The sequence below is a fragment of the Tinamus guttatus genome, unplaced genomic scaffold, assembly GCF_059628265.1.
Source record: "Tinamus guttatus ecotype Peru unplaced genomic scaffold, ASM5962826v1 Tinamus_guttatus_pri_ptg000732l, whole genome shotgun sequence".
NCBI lineage: Eukaryota > Metazoa > Chordata > Aves > Tinamiformes > Tinamidae > Tinamus > Tinamus guttatus.
In genome coordinates this window covers 630575-649084 of record NW_028289266.1, presented here as the reverse complement: position 1 = coordinate 649084, position 18510 = coordinate 630575, and the positions used below count along the sequence as shown (strand labels likewise).

Genomic DNA, 18510 nt, shown 5'->3' with positions numbered 1-18510 from the left:
AAAGCACTCCAGAAGTGCCAATATCTCCCTGGGTATATATACTGTGAGGAAAGGAGTCTAGCAACCAGCTCATGTCAGATGTTCCAACGTAGGCAGAGGCATCCATGGGTCACCTTCTGCAGGTCAGACTCACTAACCTGAATCCCACCCAGTGCAACTGTGTTGGGAAGCTGGCCAATCTGAGGCATTTCATCTACTTCCTTCTCAAGTCTCTTACCAAGAGAAGTGAACACCGTTATGACTCACCTCAAAATGTATACATTTGCCTGATGTTGATTCCTTCCCTTCCACCCATTGGGCAGTGGCAGCTTGCATTCCTGCTTTTCCTTCCCCTCACAGCCACCACTTTACCTCTGCAAAGGGGCATTAGCGTGCACACACACACAGTAAATTAGCTCCACTTTACCTCCAGGTAATGACACCACGCAGCAGAGAAAAACAGGACAAACAAAATCTTCACAGATAAAAGGGAAAAAAATGCTGGGGGAGTTCTCAGCAGGAAAAATAATAATAAAAAAAAAAAAAGAAGAAGAAACTGTCTTTTTTATTATAATAAAGAATATATAGAACTCCCCCGAATCCGTCGCATAAGAATATTCCCACACTCACCTTGTTCACACACTGAAGCTCTAACTGGCTGTGCAAAGGAGCCTGTTTTGAATTTTTCCTCCCTGTGCCACAAGGGGTTTGATCTCTTGGGCTTTGCACAAGCTTGTTGAAATTGGATAGTGTTCTCTCTTCACAGTGGCTAATTAAAGAACAGGAATGCAATTCTCTCAAGGGGCTGACAATTTTTTCCCCATCTATCCACCATGGAATGTGAGCCTTGGCAGGAACTCAATGTTTTCTTGTGTGGCAATTTCTTGTCATGCGGTTGCCTGAAACATCCACATCTCAAAGGATGGGTAGGGTCAGCTGGAAAGGTGGGATTCACCTATGTCCTTTCAGCTGTCACAACATCTAACAGCAGCCTAAGTCTTCCATCTTCATCTAAGTGGACATGTAAGCTCTAAGCACACAAGACTTGACTATAGGCTATTGATCTCCCCTGCCTGCAGAGCAGGTGTCCCTGCTCAGTCACTTGCTTTGCTCTACTGATCAGCAGTGAAGAGAAGCAGGCACGCTGAGGCCTCAGCTCTCCAAGAGCTACTGTCTAACACAGCTCAGGCCACCCCTCCCTTAGAAACATAATTTTTTGTGCACCAATGCATAGGAAAGACTAACAGCTGTCTCAGAAAAAAAAAAAGAAAGAAAACAAAGGCAAGAAAACAAATAAACAAAAAACACATTAGTCATCTGGAGTTATCAGAGAAGATTGGCACTCAAAGGAAGCTTTCTTCCTTGCCCAAGGCTGCCACAGAGAGATGTTGTAAAATGATAGAAACCACAGAGAGATGCTGTAAGTCACAGAGTCATCTTCTACAACTCCTATGTCATGTTTAAGGGCTTGGTTAATGTTAAGGAAAGAGTGCTGCCCATGGGGCAGGCATAGGCAATTGGAGCACACTGCCCAACTCCTGCACACAAATCCCTCTGCCTGCTGCCTCTCTCTCTCTCTCTCTGGAATACTTGGGACATGGGTATGAGGTTCAGCTATGGTAGGCGGTGGAGGTGCTTGAACAGGGCTCTACAGCAGCTGATGGTTTCACTCCCATTATGTGATGAAGTGAGCCATGTACACAGGGCACATGGCTCCACAACAGGTTCACAGGACTCCACAACATCAGAGGACTTTCTGCTCCCATGACCTTTACCAACAACTTCAACACTCTCTCCAACAGTATCCTTACAGCCAATCTATGAAGATTAAATAGAAAAAGTGGAGATCAGGGTGGGTGAAATATGTACGGGATGTCTGGCCTTTGAAGGATGTGATCAGAAGTCTACTCCATCTTCTAGGAAAGCATCTTGATCCACTCAATTTGTGACTCGAGTGCTGCATTTTTACTAAGACTGCAAGTAGGTATTTTGGCAGGGGGGAGAAGAGAGGGGAAGAAATATAGTGTCATGTGGTAGGTGCACTCCACCCCCCTTTTGCTGGAAATCAGGGAAACAGATAACTAGCGTTTGCAAGCAGCTATGATCAGCTGTGGGGCCTTGAGACCTGTGTTTCTCATGAAAGATGCAACATTAACACGACACAGCCCGTGCTTCTCTAAATGCAACATGTACACAGAAAATTCAAGCTTGGACACCTGCTGTATACTGAAAATATCTGGGGTGGAGAAGGGGGGGGTGGGGTGTGGAAATCATATTGACCACATGAAAATTCAACTTGAGTAGAAAAACAGCCCATGCGGTTTCCGATTCTGAGTCATGTTCTCTGTGGACACCCCCAGAGCTAAATCCTTGAGGTTGAGGGCTCTCCCTCTTCTTAGGTGATTGCTTTGTGCATATATGCTTTGAGACTTAACCTTGGGATTCTTTACAGTAGAGGAGTTTATTCTCATTCTGACATCTGAGCTCACTAAACACATTCCCTCTGCTCGTCTACTGTGATAAGGAATATTTTATAGTATCTATGAGAGTGTAGCCATTGCATGTCAAAGCCCTTAGACATAAACCATTGGCCAAGCCTGCAACTCAGATTGGATCCAGCCGCACACAGGCGCATTCAGGAGGAGTGGAGGAAGCCAGGGGGTTCCTTTGGAGCTTCAGGACTCAACAAGTTCTCCTAAGTAACCCCTTAGATATAAACCATTGACTAGATCTGGGACTAAGGTTAGATCAACGCCAGTGGATCTGTCTTGAAAATCATGCCGGAATAGGAGGGCTGCCGAACCACCATCTTCCTAGATTCCATCAGCAGCGGTGATACAGTCATCCTGTGCAAGTCGTCGTGTGCAGTCCTGGTTGAGGGAACTGGGCTTGCCCAAGAACGACTCCAACCTCGAGCAGGAGAGCGAGAGCGAGAGCGGGGCCGGCGCCGGGCCAGGGCGCAGCCCCGGGGCGGAGCTGGCGGCGGCGGCCGAGAGGAGGCGGCGGCGCCGCAGCAGAGTCGCTGCTGGCGGGGGGCAGCGCGGCGCGGCGCGATGCGGCGGGGCCGGGGCGCGGGGCTGGCGGCGCTGGCCGCGCTGCTGCTGGGTGCGCGGCGCTGCCGCCGGCGGGGGCGGCCTGGGGGGAGCCGGGGCTGTGGCCGGGGGCTTCTCCGTGGGGACAGCGCTGGGTCTTTTGATCTTGCTTTTTAAGGGGGTCTTTCAGCCTCACTCCTTTATCTGCCACCTCCCTTTCTCTTTTTCAGCTGTGCTGCTCTCTCATGCCATCTGTCGATTCTTTCCCCTGTGCATTCAGCATTTCTTCTTTCCCTGAAATCTCATGTCCTTCACTTACCAGCACACCTTTTCTCTCCCTGCTTTCATCCATCCGTCCACATGACTGACTAGAAAACTCATCCACTCATGCATCCACGCAAACTTCTTCTGCAGTCTGATGAAGGCAGCAATTCTGCACAATGTACACTGGCTGCGTGTCCCCCTCTGTCCCTTCAACCTCTGTCCCGCTAATGCTTTCTCTCAGCTTTGCCCTTTCTCATGGATGCTCCTGCAGAGGCAGCTGTTGAAGCTAGGAAGAAAGAGATTTTCAGTATTTTTATCTTCTTCCTGCACAGCGGCTGCTGGCAAAGCCCAGATCCAGCAGGAGCCATCGGCAGAGACCACCGAGGGCAAAGCCGTCAACATCACCTGCTCACACCCAAACATACAGACCAGTGAGTACATCCACTGGTACCGGCAGCTCCCAGGACGAGGTCCGACATTCATCGCGAGCACTTTAAAAGACTCCAAGGCTGTGTCGGAGCCGGCAGGGACCCTGCTTGTGGGTGCAGAGCGCCGCTCCAGCGCCCTGCGTCTCTCCCAGCCCCGCTGGCAGGATGCCGCCGTGTATTACTGTGCCGTGAGAGACACACTGAGAGGAGGTGGCGCTGCCGCCCTGCATGAAGGGTCGGGGCGCTGGGTGTGGGTGGGCAGCGCTCTGCTCTGGGCAGAGCGGCGGTGCCAGTGTTCACTGGGTAATGCCTGAGTGGGGGCCCCGTGTGACCGGGCGGTCGGTACCTTGGGTCGCAGCAAAGCGAGGACCGAACCCTCCCCGCTCTGCCTGGGTCTCTCCCACTCCTAACTAGTGCTCTGTCCCTCTCTCCATCTCCCCACAGCTCCTCCTCACTCTCCCGCATTTCGCTGCCTGCCCCCCCCAGACCCAAACGCTGCCTCCAGCCAGGACTGACCGTTCCGGCAGGGTTGTGGGGAGCAGCCAGCAAAGCCTCCAGGTGGCTTCCTCCTCAGGGAGAGGAAGAGGAGGGAGCTCCCTGTGCTCCCAGCAGGTCTCATGTCATGTGCTTCAGAGACAGGGAGGAAGTTGAGCCCTATCCCACCTCAGCTGCCCTTTGTAACTGTGTTGTGGGGAACTGCTGACAAGTTTACAGACTTAAGTGCAAGCCCCTGAGTGTGTTTGGGTGCTAGATGTTAGGAGACACCAAGGACACTTCTGCCTTGCAGGGAGATGGTTTCCTGGTTGCTATTTCTAGGTGGGACAAAGAGACAGAGGTTTCCAGCAGCCGCGTTCATATCCTTTTCAGTGACCTCTGTCATGAACTGCATGTCCAACTCCTAGCTGAAGGCTGGGCCAGTCTTGAGTGTTCAGGCTTTGGTCAGCTGCCAGGGAGCCTTGGACAGAGCAGTAATTGCTCCTTTGGTGCGAACACTGCAAGGATGATGGATGTGCTTGAGACCTTCGGCTATCTCGAGACATCCTTGCCACAGAAATCTCAGCTCTACCACTCAGCTCTTCTTTCCACTACATACTAAGCAGCTTCATTTAGTCGCTGTCCGTGCAAACACAAGTCCACACTGACAGCTTCTCTAGCTGACCTGCATTTGCCTCCCCAGCTCCTTTCAGGCACTCCCACTACAGATGTGCCCTTCCCCTCACTCTCCTCAGAAAACCATCCATTTGGTTGGCATTGAAAGATCTTTTCTTTGAAATAGGCCCTGACCAAATGTTTGACATTTCCCAAATGAAAGCTTTCATTTGGACATGGTGAAGTCACATGCTCTGAGTTTTCCAGCATGAACCTCTGCCAAGGGTGATGTGCGACCCGTGTCACGTACTCTACATGTCCCTGCTTGAGCAGGGGGGTTGGACTAGATGATCTCTAGAGGTCCCTTCCAAACTCAACCACACAACCATGTGTGTGGGCATTGGGTTTTGTGGTGACCTTCACCCAGGTGATACTGCTGCAGCAAATCTCTGCAGCAATGTTGAGAATGTTGTTGAACATTGCACATTTCAGTTGTGATTCTGGTCTTCTCCTGAAGCCCTTCTCTGGTAAAAGCCTCATGGGTATCCCTGACTTCCTGGGATCTGCTCCAATCCTTCCCAGTACTCTGCTTCTCATCCTAGGTTTTGACCTCTTGGAAGTTCTCCACATTGCTGCATCTTTCCATTTCCAGAAGACATTCTCCACTTGTACCTCCCCTCTCACTGTGGTCTTAAGCTTCTCTACATTTCTCATCCTAATGCATCTGGTGAAGGCCTCTGGTTGCTGGGGCTTTTGGTGTAGCCGATGCCCAAGAGCATCAGCCAAAGCCAGAGTGGCCCTCCTGAACAGCCCTCCCTCACTGCCCACACCTCCCCCAGCAGCCATGCCTTCTCCCTTTGCTCCTTGAGATACCATCCTCAGAGGAAACACCACATGGACATCCAGGCTTGGATGCAATAGAACTTTATTGAGTCTCAAGAGGGAAAGGTGGTTACTCCAAGATGAGGTAAACAGAGGAGGGAGCAGCAGGAGCAGCCAAGAATGTGTCTCCTTTGACCACAGCAGAGTTTTCTCGGGACACGTGTTCTGCTGTCCGCAGAGAAGGAGAGGGCGCAGCAGGAGCCCCTTTGGCTGACTGGAGGGCTGTCATGGCCAGTGGAGCAGAAGACAATAGAGAAAGAGGAGAGAGTGGAAGACAGGCAAGTTAGACATGGGCTGTGTTTTTAGAGAGCCCAGGCAAACCCCTTTCCTGATCCCCTTTTGCCAGGGGAGCCTCGGATTCTTAGCCTCTAGGAAATCAATGGGCTACATCTAGATCTTTAAAGTGGCATCAGCTTCTGGATTCCTGGTGGTCCTTTTCTGGTGTCACCACTCATGGCTTTAGCAGGGGGGACACCTTCGGCCACAAGAGAGGCTGGAAAATCTGGAGAGGTCACAGCAATCGGAGTCGATGGGGACTCCCTCACAGCTGAGGATGCGGCCAACGGCAGCGGAGGTGGAGGATCCCACAACGGTGTTCTGCGGGAAGGAGCTGAGGATGGGTCCGGGCAGGGACACCACCACAGGAGAGGGCTGGATGACAATGGTGGAGGGCTGGCACTGCCTGACACAGGGCTCGTTGCAGCTGTTGGCCAGCGGGGTGGGCCCGCAGGGCCGGCATGGCACACACGGGTCACAGCAGGACATGACTGAGGAGCTGGAGGCACCTGTGAGAGAGGCCAGGGAGGAGGCAGAGCAGCTGAGTGCATGAGGCACAGCCTGGGATTGTGCCATGAGGAGCTCTGCTCTGCCATGAGGTCTGCTGGGCTGGGACCTCAAGTGTGTGCAGGGCACAGGCACATGGCTCCTTTACCTTGCCCTGCCAAGAGCTTGCCAAGAACCAGCAGGCCCAGGAAGGCTGCTGACTACCCCATACCCCACAAACAACTGCAGACAAATGCCAGCTTCTCTTGACTTCCCTTGACTTCCCTTCCCTTTCCTTCCCTTCCCTTCCCTTCCCTTCCCTTCCTTTGGCTTCCCTTCCCTTCCCTTCCCTTCGCTCTCCCAAAAAGAGGAGCTCCAAGCCTCACAAGGTTACAGAGACAGGATCAGCTGAGACTGCCACCAAAGACAGACCTTGTCTCCAAGGAGGAGGAAGGAGAGAAAAGGCCTTCAGACTCACCTGGTTCCCACAAAGGAGGATGGAGAGAAGTGGATGAGAGAGCCTGCATTGGAGCTGCCTTTTATACTGGTCCTGCACTGCCCCCAGGTCACAGGCCTGCTTGACAGAGGTGACAATTTTCTGACAAGCTCCTCTCCAATGCAAAACATCCCACTTAATGATATGGGCTGTGTTTTTGTTTCCTACATCGCTGTCTTTTCATTTCCTGCTTTAAGCCGTGTCCGTGCTGCCATGAAGTTTTGTTCTGAATGCTCAGATGAAAGGCCTGAGGACTTCCAGGCAGGAACAGGTCAGTGTGCCTGGAAGAGTCAGCTCAATGGCAGAGGCATGCAGGCAGGGGATGTTGGCCTGAGTCATTCGTGTGGGTTTTCTTGTGGCCCTGTTAGTCGGAAGGGGCCCGATTCCAGCAATTCTTGACCGGACACCCCATTGGGCACCATCCCATGCACAAAGCAGGTTTCAGGAGGAGTCCTTGCCCTTGCTGCTTGACCCTTGCCCATGCCGTGTGGCTCCCAGCATTTCCCCCGGTGAGTTCACAGAGACTCGACCTTAGGGGCAAGTTCTTTCTCTCGTGTACCCTTGTGTGCCCGCAGCATTTGTGTGAGTCCATCTGGGTGCACAGGTTTTTGCATGACTCTATGCAGACGTGGAAGAGCAGGGGCATATCTGCCTCTCCTCGTGTGGCCCTCACTACGAGGGGATGTTCATGCTGTTCCCCATGGTGCTAGTCCCCAGGGAGCAGCAGGAAAAGACCCTCTTTGTGGCAGGAGCTGCAGCGGGGGCGGTGTGTGCGTGGGCAGCGCTCTGCTCTGGGCACAGCAGCAGCACCAGGGGCTGCCCGACCCGAGCAGGGCAGCGCGATGTGGCAGGGGCAGTGGGCGCAGGCTGGAGGCAGCAGCAGAGGAGGCAGCCGGAGCTGTGGGCACCCAGAGGCCAGTCCTGCTCCCGGCAGAGGGGCTGGAGCCGCTGGGGCAGTGGGGCCAGGGTCCCAGCCGGTGCTCGCCCCACTAAGCACGGACCCAGCTCTCCCGCTCCAATCGCTTCTCTCCTGCTCCTATTGGGCCCTCCAACCCTCTCTTCATCTCCCCTCGGCTACTGCTCCCCTGCCCACATTTTCCTCACTGCCTCCTTCAGCTTCCACTGTTGTCTCCAGCTGGGAATGACTGGGACTGCAGCAGCAATGGGGAAGGGAAGTGAACAGTGTCTAGGTGTCCTTTTCCTCTAGAGGAAAGACCTGGGTACCACTTGCTACTATCCATGGCCTGAGCTGAGCCCAGAGACCCTGAAGCCCGTTTGAGAAGAGGCCTGTGAATGACAGGAACTGTGCAGAAAAGCTGCCTTCTGTAGCTCCTGCTGACCATGTTAGCAAGAGATCCCATATGAGAAGTCATGAAGGATCCTTGGAGCAGGCATCCATGGGAGGAGATGAAGAGCGGGTAGTCATTGTGCTTGCCCAACGAGGGATCTCCTGAGACATGGCGTGTCTCAAGCAGTCGAGGGCCATGTATGCAGAAGAGTGAAGAGAGCGACCTACTGTGAAACAAGAGGTGTCTGATGGGATCTCTTTTCCCTTGGCAGCGAGCGGGAGTGTTTCTGGATGTGTGTGTGGATCTCTGCAGCAGGTGCCATTCCTGGAGGAATTTCCCCTGAGGAGGCTTCTCTACATTGGAGAAAAGAGCAAGAAGCCCCTCTAGGTTATTGAGCTGTACACCTGGGTGCAGGCCCCTCGGCTGGTGCCTGATGTTCTCTACTTCCCAATAGTCTGCAGGGCCAAGCTGGGTGACCGCATACATGCAAGGATTCTTTCTTCATCCTGTGTAGAGTTGGGTGCAGGCCCCAGTATTTGTTTGGGTACTAGATTCCAGCAGATACCAGGGACACTTCTCCCTTGCTGGGAGGTGGTTTGGATGGTTGCTGTTGGAAGCCTCTTTCGGGGGCTTTTCATTGACCACAGCTGACCTGAACATTCTGTTAAGCTCCTGTCAAAATTGTGGCTGTGGCCTTCAGTGTTCAGCCCTTGGTCACATGATTTGGAGCCTGGGGCAGAGGAGGTTCAAACACTCCAAGGATGGTGGAGGTGATTGAAACACTTGGCCATCAAGTGTCTCTCTAGACATCCTTGCCACAGAAATCTCAGCGCTACCACGCAGCTCTGCTGTCCAGCACACACTATGCAATGTCATGCACTCACTGTCCATACAAACACAAGGCCACACTGACAACTTCTCTAGCTGGCCTGCATTTGCCTTCCCAGCTCCTTCCTGGCAATCCCACTACAGCTCTGCACTTGCCCTCGCTCATCTCCCAAAACTCACCCTTCCCACAAGTGCAGGGTCCCAACTAGCTCTGGCCGTTCCAGGAAGAGCTGTTCCCAGGCAGCAGAGGAAAGAGAGGCTAGAGTGGTAGGAATCACAGTGACAGCTGCTCCTAGGAGGAATAGCAGCATCTCAGGGGAAGGGGAGGAAATCCCAGTGGGGAAACCCCCTGAACTCCCCAGATGACCAAGCAGTGGTGTGCAGGAGAACACACATTTCTAGGTGGGGAGCTGAGGGCTCCACGGAGGCAACAGCCCTGCAACCCTCACCTCCTACCTTGGGGAACCTGCAGCTTCCTTCATGCCATCATGAAGACATGGAGTGGGCTGCTGCCTGGGGAGCAACACGGGTCCCTGCCAGAAGAGGGAGAACTGCAGACAGCACATTTCAGGCGTGCTAAGAACAACCCTGTTGTCTTCCCTTCCCTTCTGTGTTCCCCTCACAGGGTCCTTTCCGTCAGCTCAGTTCTCTTGCAGCTGGCAGGTGCTTTTCTGACTGTCTCTCACACAAACAGCAGGCTCCGTCTCAGCATGTACCTCAGATACCTCGTCCTCACTGCCCTCCTGGGGACATCACTAGGTAAGGAGTCTTTATTTACTCTTAGTTTAGTTTTTCGTCAGGAAACACTGCCCTCCTCACCAGGTGTCTGAAGGGCTCTGCTCTGTGGGGCAGGATCTCATGGGTGTTTTGCACCTGTGTTTGGGAGATGCTGTCAGCAATGATCAATAAAATATGAGAGAGCAAAGAAACACCCCATCCTCTGATCACCTCAGACCCCTTCTCCTGCTTTCCTTTCCCCAGACATCCCTCTCTCTCTGCCTCTCTCTTCTGATGCATCCAAGCCCCTGTGTTTTACACAGGTGTCACTGCAGCAGCTCTCTGCTCTCTGCATTCCCTCATTCCTACCTTGCAACCCAGCTACAGGACTTGTTGATGGAGTTGATGGAGCCCTTGGCAAGCTCCTATCCCACTGAGGTTACTGTGGAGTCCCAGTCTGTGTGCTGGCTGCCACACGCAATGCAGCATGTCTTGACCATACAAAGCTTTTCTGCATATCAGCAAGGACATGGCTTTCTTTTTTCTCCTTTCCCATGGCTGGAAAGGCAGATGAGGTGACAGGAAATGGGGAGTGGGAGTCAACTTTTTTTGCAGCACCTCTCCAGAGCCCTCACCCCACTACAGGTGTTCTGGTCCCAGCACAGGAGGGCAGCGAAGACAACCTGACCCCTGTGCAGCAGGAGCCTGAGGAGCAGGGCCACAGCAGAGATCTCTCACAGGAGCATCCTATCAGGGCGAAGGGATTATCCTTGCACTGAAGCAAGAAGGCCAAGCTCCTGCCCAAAACTGTACTCACTGCATTGCTGCACAGGAGGGGAGAAGGGGTCGTCTTCCAAAGGGCACTGCATCCTCAAGCCTCTCCCCTCTCAATCCCTGATTCCTGACTTTCTTCCAGATGCCATGGGCCAGACCACCGTGACTCAGAAAGACGGTCTAGTCACAGTTGAGGAGAGAGGCACTTTCCAGACTACCTGCACCTATCAGTCGTCTGGGTTTTATGGCTTGTCCTGGTACCAGCAGAGGAGAGGTCAAGCTCCACAGCTGATCTTCTATCAGGCAACAGCTGGTCTCAAGGAGAGTGGCCGATTCACCGCATTGCTGAACATCACAGGGAAATTGAGTCTGCTGCAGCTGGAGGAAGTGCAGGTCTCTGACACTGCCTTGTACCTCTGTGCTGTGCAAGACACCCTGGTGCAGGAAGCTTCCTTGGCTGTGCAAAAAGCTGAGGTGGGGAGGAGGGTGGAAGTGCCTTTGGGCAAGGCTAGGGTCTGAGGAAGATGCCCCCAGGATACTCCTAACAGCATTTCCCCTTTGCAGCAAGGAATCATCCTGCCAAAAGACTGTTTCTCAAAGGGGCTGGTGTCCTCAGCCTCATAGGAAGTAGAAGTTTGTCACAAAGCCTCTGCTATGGAAGGCTTTTCCCTCTGCACCCTGGATGGGACCACACTTGCAATGAGTTGAACAGAGAGCGTATGGACTCTTCTGATCTGCACTACATGATCTCCAGAGGGCCCTTCCAACCTCAGTCCTTCTGCGATTCTGTGACTGGATCTCCCAGCAGAGCACCAGGACTGGAAGGAATCGCTCTGGGTCACATCCAAGCCTTGCAATCACTTTCCGGATCACTTGTTCATTGTCTGTACAGAACATTTGGCCACAGCAGCAGCAGGATGCACTTTCCCAGGCTGGGTGTTCCCAAAGGCCCTCAGGGATGGTGGCACTGCTTGAGCAGGAATCAGGACTGTGACTCGGGAGGCAGGGGAGTCTCTTTGGCTGATGGGGAGCATTGGACAGGCTCCAAGCTTTCCTGATGCATTTGCCTCCCCCAGTGACAATCAACTTGTATATGGAGCACTGTGTATAGGATGGTGGGTGGATGGGGTTTATTCTTGCTTTGGATGGCAATCTCTCTTGCATATAGTGCCTCTAGATGTGCCAGTATGTATAGTGGCACATATATATGTGGCACATATAGTGGCAGAAGCAGGAAGCAGGCATATTTCAAGCCCTGAATAAAGAGTGTTTGCTATAGGTGGTCTTATTGGGAAGAAGAGATGGATGAGGCCTTTTTCAGAAAGTTTGAGGAAGCACCAGATTTGTAGGCCCTCGTGCTCATGGAGGACTTTAACCAAGTCAATATCTGCCAGCGGATCAACACAGCAGGAAGCCACTAAGCCAGGAGGTTTCTGCAGTGCACAACAATAACTTCCTAAGAGAGGTGATGCAGGAGCTGACAAGGAGAGGACAGACTCCTACTTTCAAAGAAGGAAGAACTACTGGGAAATGTGCAAGCTGGGGGCAGCTTTGGCTGGTGCCACTGTGAGATAGTGGAGTTCACAAGCTGAGAGGAGGAAAGAGGGAAAAAAGCCAAGTCAGAACTGTTGACCCCAGGAGAACAGAATTCAGTCTGCTCGGGGAATTGCCTGAACTCCAGCTCCAACTGGAATTCCAACTGCTTCAAATCCCTTGTTGAGAGAACTCCAAAGCCATGAGGTATGTCTTTGCAGAGTTGGAGAGAAGAGAAATCCAAGGGAGCAGGTGGATATTCAAGCCTTTCCTCTTGCAAGCCCAAGAATGGTGCCTCCCAACACAGAAGAAAGCAAACAAAAGTGTCAGGAGGTCTGCACAAATGAACTAGGAGCTGCTGATAGAGATTAAAGATCACTTAAGTAAACTGGACATGGACAAGTCCATGGGCTCTGGTGAGAGTATGTGTGTATGTATCAGTACAGGTATCAGTATATGTATCAGTACAGGCTGGGAGGTAATCTATTGGAAAGCAGCTTTGCAGAGAAGGATGTGTATGTCCTAGTGCACCACAAATCAACTGCAAGCCAGCAAAGTGGTCATGTGGACAAAAAAATAAATAAATAAAATAAAAAAGCCAATGGTATCTTGGGGTGCACTAGAGAGAGTGTTGTCAGCAGGTGGAGGCAAGGGATCCTTCCCCTCAGCCCTCATGAGGCCACATCTGCAGTACAATGTCCAGTTCTGGGTTCCCCAGGGCAAGAGAGAGAGAGAGCTCCTGGCATGAGACCAACAAAGGGCCACTAAGATGCTCAAGGGCCTGAGTATCTCTCTTTGAGGAAAGGCTGAGAGAACTGGGATTCTTTAGCCTGGAGAAGACTGAGGGAAGATCTTAGAAGTGCATTTAAATGTCTGAAGGGAGTTTTTTGAGGGGGTTTCGTTGTTGGTGATGGAAGTCTGGAACAGGCTTTCCAGAGACAAGGAGTCTTCATCCTTGGAGATATTCCACAGACATCTAAATGACAATATGGGCAGCCTGTTCTAGTGACAACTGTGGCCCTGCTTGACAGAAGGTTCCACTAGATGATCTTCAGAGGTGCCTTCCAGTCTCAACCATTCTGTGGTACTGAGGGTCACATGGACTCCCTTCATTGTTAATGTACAGAAAGAGGAACTTTAGGAACATGATTCATCTTGTTCTGAAACTCAAGGCCTAGGAAAAGTAAAAGAAAGTGCCTTTTGGAAGTGCTAATCTTCTTCCACTGAGTGTAAAGGCAGACCTCCTACGCAGCTGCCATTTCAGAACTCTGCCACTTAGTGAAAGGATTCTGCTTTCTGGTGACTGCAAGATACCTCTAAGTGATTCCACAACAAAACCAAAAATGTATGCAAAGACGGTCTGCTTAAAACTGGTGCGGAACTGTAGGTGTGGAAATACGCTGACTCACCCAGCACAAAGCATAGGGTTTGGAGGATGTTTAATGAAAAATAATAAATACACTGAGAAAATGGAGGTGGGCTGGAAATGAGAATGTAAACTTTGTTGATAGTCTTATGCCAGGAATAAGAGTTACTGCTAGACATACCAGCCATGCTCAAACACCTGTGTCTAAGGACGATCAAATGAAAGAGCCACAAGAAGGTTGCCTAGATACACCCAGACAATAACGGGTGAAAAGGGAGACTATATGTCCACTTCCCTAACGCAAGGATCTGTGTATTGAAAATTTTTAGAGGATTTGCACCAATCCCTGGCAAAGTTAAGCCTTTAAGAACTTGATTCACAAATCACCTCATGGATGAGGTGGGATTCATGGTCCTTCTCAGGGATGACCTTTGGAGCACTATGAAGCCCTCTAGATTTATGCCGAGTGAATAGAGAGTGGTGGGCATCAAGCTCCACCTCAGCCTTCACCTCGAACATCTGAAAGCATAGAGGTGATTGAGCTGAACTCGTGCTGGATCTGCTGGTTTCTTGCCGCCTTTTGGTGCACAGATGCACGTATTGCGAGGCGAGGAACTTGTTGGGGCAGGAGGCAGAGGGAAATGAATCTGTTGCTCACATCAAGGCCTTTTGAGAAGCTCCTTCACTTCTTCTGGAAAGCCTTCTGCAGAGCTTGTGCCACTTCCCTATTTCTGAGTGTGTAGAAGAAGGGGTTCAATAAGGGAGTTACAACAGTGTTAAAGGTGTTAACAAGTTTGTTCACACCCAAGGAGTTCTGGGCTGATGGTCTGACATCCAGAAATATGGTGGAGCCATACCATATTGTAACAACCATGAGATGGGCAGAGCAGCTGGAAAAAGCTTTCCTGTGGCCTTGGGCTGTTTGGATTCTCAGGATGGCCGAGATGATGTACATGTAGGAGACCAGGGTCACCACACAGGAGACCACTACAGCAAGGATGGAAATGAGGACGGTGGCCAGCTCCACAGGCCGCGCGTCCGTGCAGGCGAGGGCAAGGCAGGAGTCTATATCATAAAGAAAATGATTGATGACTTTTGGCCCACAGAATGTCAGCCTGGCTGTAAGAAAAGCCAGCAGTGAGATGGCCAGAAAGCCTCCCAGCCACAAGCCAAGGGCCAGCTGAGCAGAGAAGACGTTGTTCATGAGGGAGTTGTATCTCAAAGGGTGACATATGGCTAAACAGCAGTCAAAAGCCAGGACAGGCTGGAGAAAACATTCCGTGGAGCCTAGGGACAGAAGAAAGAACAACTGAAGGATGCAAACTCTGAAGGAGATGGTCTGGCTAGTCCTCAGCATAACTCCCATTATGTGATGGTTTCACTCCCATTATGTGATGAAGTGAGCCATACACACAGGGCACATGGCTCCACAACTGGTTCACAGGACTCCACAAGATCGGAGGACATTCTGCTCTCATGGTGTTTACCAAGAACTTCCAACACTCTCTCCCACAGTATCCTTACAGCCAACCTATGAAGATTAAATAGGAAAAGTGGAGATCAGGGTGGGTGAAATATGTACAAGATGTCTGGCCTTTGACGGATATGATCAGAAGTATCTACTTCATCTTCTAGGAAAGCATCTTGATACACTCAGTTTGTGACTTGAGTGCTGCATTTTTACTAGGACTGGAAGTAGGTATTTTGGGAGGGGTTAGGGGAGAAGGGAGGAGGGGAAATATACTGTCATGGGGCAGGTGCACTCCACCCCCTTTTGCTGGAAATCAGTGAAACAGATAACTAGTGTTTGCAAGCAGCTATGAACAGCTGTGAGGCCTTGAGACCTGTAAGCTGTAACATTAACATGACACAGCACATGCAAAATGTACACAGGAACTTCAAGCTTGGACCCCTGTTGTATGATGAAAATATCTAGGGGCGGAGAAGGGGGAGTGGAAATCATATTGACCTCGTGGAAATTCAACTTGAGTAGAAAACAAGCCCATGGGGCCTATGATTCTGAGTCGTGTTCTCCACGAACACCACCAGAGCTAAGTCAGCAAGGTTGAGGGCTCCCCCCCTTCTTAGGTGATTGCTTTGCACATAAGGATATATGTGGGACTTAGTCTTGGGATTCTTTACAGTGGAGGAGTTTGTTCTCATTCTTAGATATAAACCATCGACTAGATCCGGGACTAAGGTTAGATCAACGCTACTGGATCTGTCTTGAAAACCATGCCGGAATGGGAGGGCTGCCGAACCACCTGCTTCCTAGATTCCATCAGCAGTGGTGATACAGTCATCCTGTGCAAGTCCTCGTGTGCAGTCCTGGTGAGAGAACTCGGCTCGGCCGAGAACGACTCCGACCCCGACCACGAAAGCGAGAGCGGGGCCGGAGCCGGGCCAGGGCGCAGCCCCGGGGCGGAGCTGGCGGCGGCGGCCGAGAGGAGGCGGCGGCGCCGCAGCAGAGTCGCTGCTGGCGGGGGCAGCGCGGCGCGGCGCGATGCGGCGGGGCCGGGGCGCGGGGCTGGCGGCGCTGGCCGCGCTGCTGCTGGGTGCGCGGCGCTGCCGCCGGCGGGGGCGGCCTGGGGGGAGCCGGGGCTGTGGCCGGGGGCTTCTCCGCGGGGACAGCGCTGGGTCTTTTGATCTTGCTTTTTAAGGGGGTCTTTCAGCCTCCCTCCTTTAGCAACCCCCTCCCTTTCTCTTTTTCAGCTGTGCTACTCTCTCATGCCATCTGTCGATCCTTTCCCCTGTGCATTTAGCATTTCTTCTTGCCCTGAAATCTCATGGCCTTCACTTACCATCACACCTTTTCTCTCCTGTCTTCTTTCCCTGCTTTCATCCATCCATCCACATGCCTGACTAGAAAACTCATCCACTCATGCATCCATGCAAACTTTTTCTGCAGTCTGATGAAGACGTCATTTTGCACTATACATACTGGCTGCAGGAAACCCTCTGTCCCTTCAGCCTCTGTCCCGCTTCCCTCAGCTTTGCCCTTTCTCACGGATGCTCCTGCAGAAGCAGCTGTTGAAGCTAGGAAAAAAGAGATTTTCAGTATTTTTGTCTTCTTCCTCCACAGCGGCTGCTGGCAAAGCCCAGATCCAGCAGGAGCCATCGGCAGAGACCACCGAGGGCAAAGCCGTCAACATCACCTGCTCACACCCCAACATACAGACGAGCGAGTCCATCTACTGGTACCGGCAGCTCCCAGGACAAGGTCCGACGTTCATCGCACTAATTTTCAAAGACTCCAAGGCCGTGTCCAGCGCCCTGCAGCTCTCCCGGCCCCGGCGGCGGGACGCGGCGGTCTATTACTGCGCGCTGGGAGCCCCGGCGGGACCGGCCGGGGCTGCGGCCGGGCAGGAACCGGCGCGGGGGCGGGGCGGGCGCGGGGGCGGCTGCTGGGGTCGGTGCCGGCCGCTGCCGCCGGGGGGCGCTGCGGCTGCGCGCGCCGGGGCCGCCTCTCCTCGCCTCGCCTCGCATCGCCTCTCTCCTCTCCTCTCCTCCCCCCCCCCATCCCCTCTCCTTCTCCCTCTCCTCTCTTCCCAGCAGTAGGCAGGGAACTCCTGTGCCCATGTGGCTCAGACTAACATAACCCACCCTGTTGATGTCAAGGGAGGAAACAGAGCCTTTCTAGAGATCTCCCGGCATCATCTGCTCTCCCACTTGCCTCATGGACTAGCCACAGACATACAAAAGAGACCCCTTCTTTCCAGTGCTATGCCCAGACCTGTGGCCCTTGCCCTTTTCTCTGCTGCACGAAGCTCTTCCAGCTGATCTCATGCTCCAGATTGTAGCATACTTCAGCATCGGTTGCCCCCAGTAACGAAATGTCAGGTCATGTTGTCTGGGCTGCCTCCTGGAGCTACATGGTTGCAACACTTATTGCTCCACACTGGTCCACCCTGCACATTTTCTAGGAAGTACATGGTCAAGTATCCAGGGGCTGTGTGTGCCCTTCTGCTGACCAGAGCTCTCTAGTCAGGAGGATGGAGACACTGGGGCCACAGTCACAGTCCCCGGAGTGGGGGCCCGCATGTGGCCATTTTCTGTTTCCCCCAGGGGAAGAGAGTGATCTGTCCCCATGCACTGTCCCTCATGGTGAGAACCCATGTCCAGCCCCCATCCCTGGAGACCCCATAGAACCCAGTGAGTTCCCTGAATGCAGCACTCAAGTGCAACACAGAGCTGGCATGAGGTGCTGCACATGTTGTGAAGGCAGCATAGGGGACCTGCAGCCAAAAACTCTGCTCTTGGGAGTAGAGCATATTCATTCTGGTGCTGGATGGGAGAGTGAGGGGAAGAGGTCCTGGTCTGTCAATGAGCCTCTTTCTCCCACTATCCTCACCTCCTGCCATTCTCTCTCTCTCATTTTTTCTCTCCAAGCCTCCTCCCACAGCCCTGCACAATGCAGAAGAAGAAGTCGCTTCCCCAAGAGCTTGTGGGGTCACTCACTTCCCAAGGCTTCCTGCCATCCTGGGCTGCTCCCTCAAGGACAGCAGCGCTCAAGCCCCCTTCTGCACGACAAGCTCCATAGCCACACGTGGGTTTCTGGGCAGATACTGAGCACAGGCAGCACTGATGGCCGCTGGCTCTGCAGTAGCCACAGAGGCTTTGGTCAGCTCCCAGGGTCAGTGCATGAAAGGGGCCAATGAAAGGTGTCTGCCCCTGCCATTGCTTTGGGAAAGGAGAAGATCACATTGAATTGTTGACCTGAATTGCCCACCTACCTCAGCCCACACCAGCAATGCCTTTTCCCCCTACAGCTGTAGGCACTGTCCTCAGAGGAAACACCACATGGACATTCAGGCTTGGATGCAACAGAACTTTATTGAATCTAAAGAGGGAAATGTGGTTGCTCCAAGATGTGGTCCCCATGACAGGGAGCACCAGGAGCAGCCAAGAATGTGAATCCTGTCACCAGGGCAGAGTTTTCTCAGGGCGTGTGTCTGCTACGCCCACAGAAGGAGAGGGTGCAGCAGGTGCAGCCTTGACTGGCTTCAGAGGGTGTCATGGCCAGTGGAGCAGAAGCCAACACAGAAAGGGGAGAGAAGGGAAGAAAAGGAAG

The 18510-nt window shown here is 52.6% G+C and overlaps 1 protein-coding gene and 1 pseudogene across 1 annotated transcript; one reads left to right on the top strand and one right to left on the bottom strand.

Annotated features, from left to right (window-relative positions):
* The first annotated feature begins 812 nt into the window (after positions 1-812).
* LOC148591603 (uncharacterized) lies at positions 813-18436 on the top strand. Its single transcript, XM_088537202.1, is given in 8 exon segments — positions 813-819; positions 3608-3913; positions 10683-10814; positions 15715-15830; positions 15943-15994; positions 16522-16772; positions 16774-16848; positions 18407-18436. Coding segments are annotated over 8 exon segments (969 nt in total).
* LOC148591604 (feather keratin Cos1-2 pseudogene) lies at positions 6134-6439 on the bottom strand (annotated as a pseudogene).
* Positions 18437-18510: the final 74 nt, after the last annotated feature.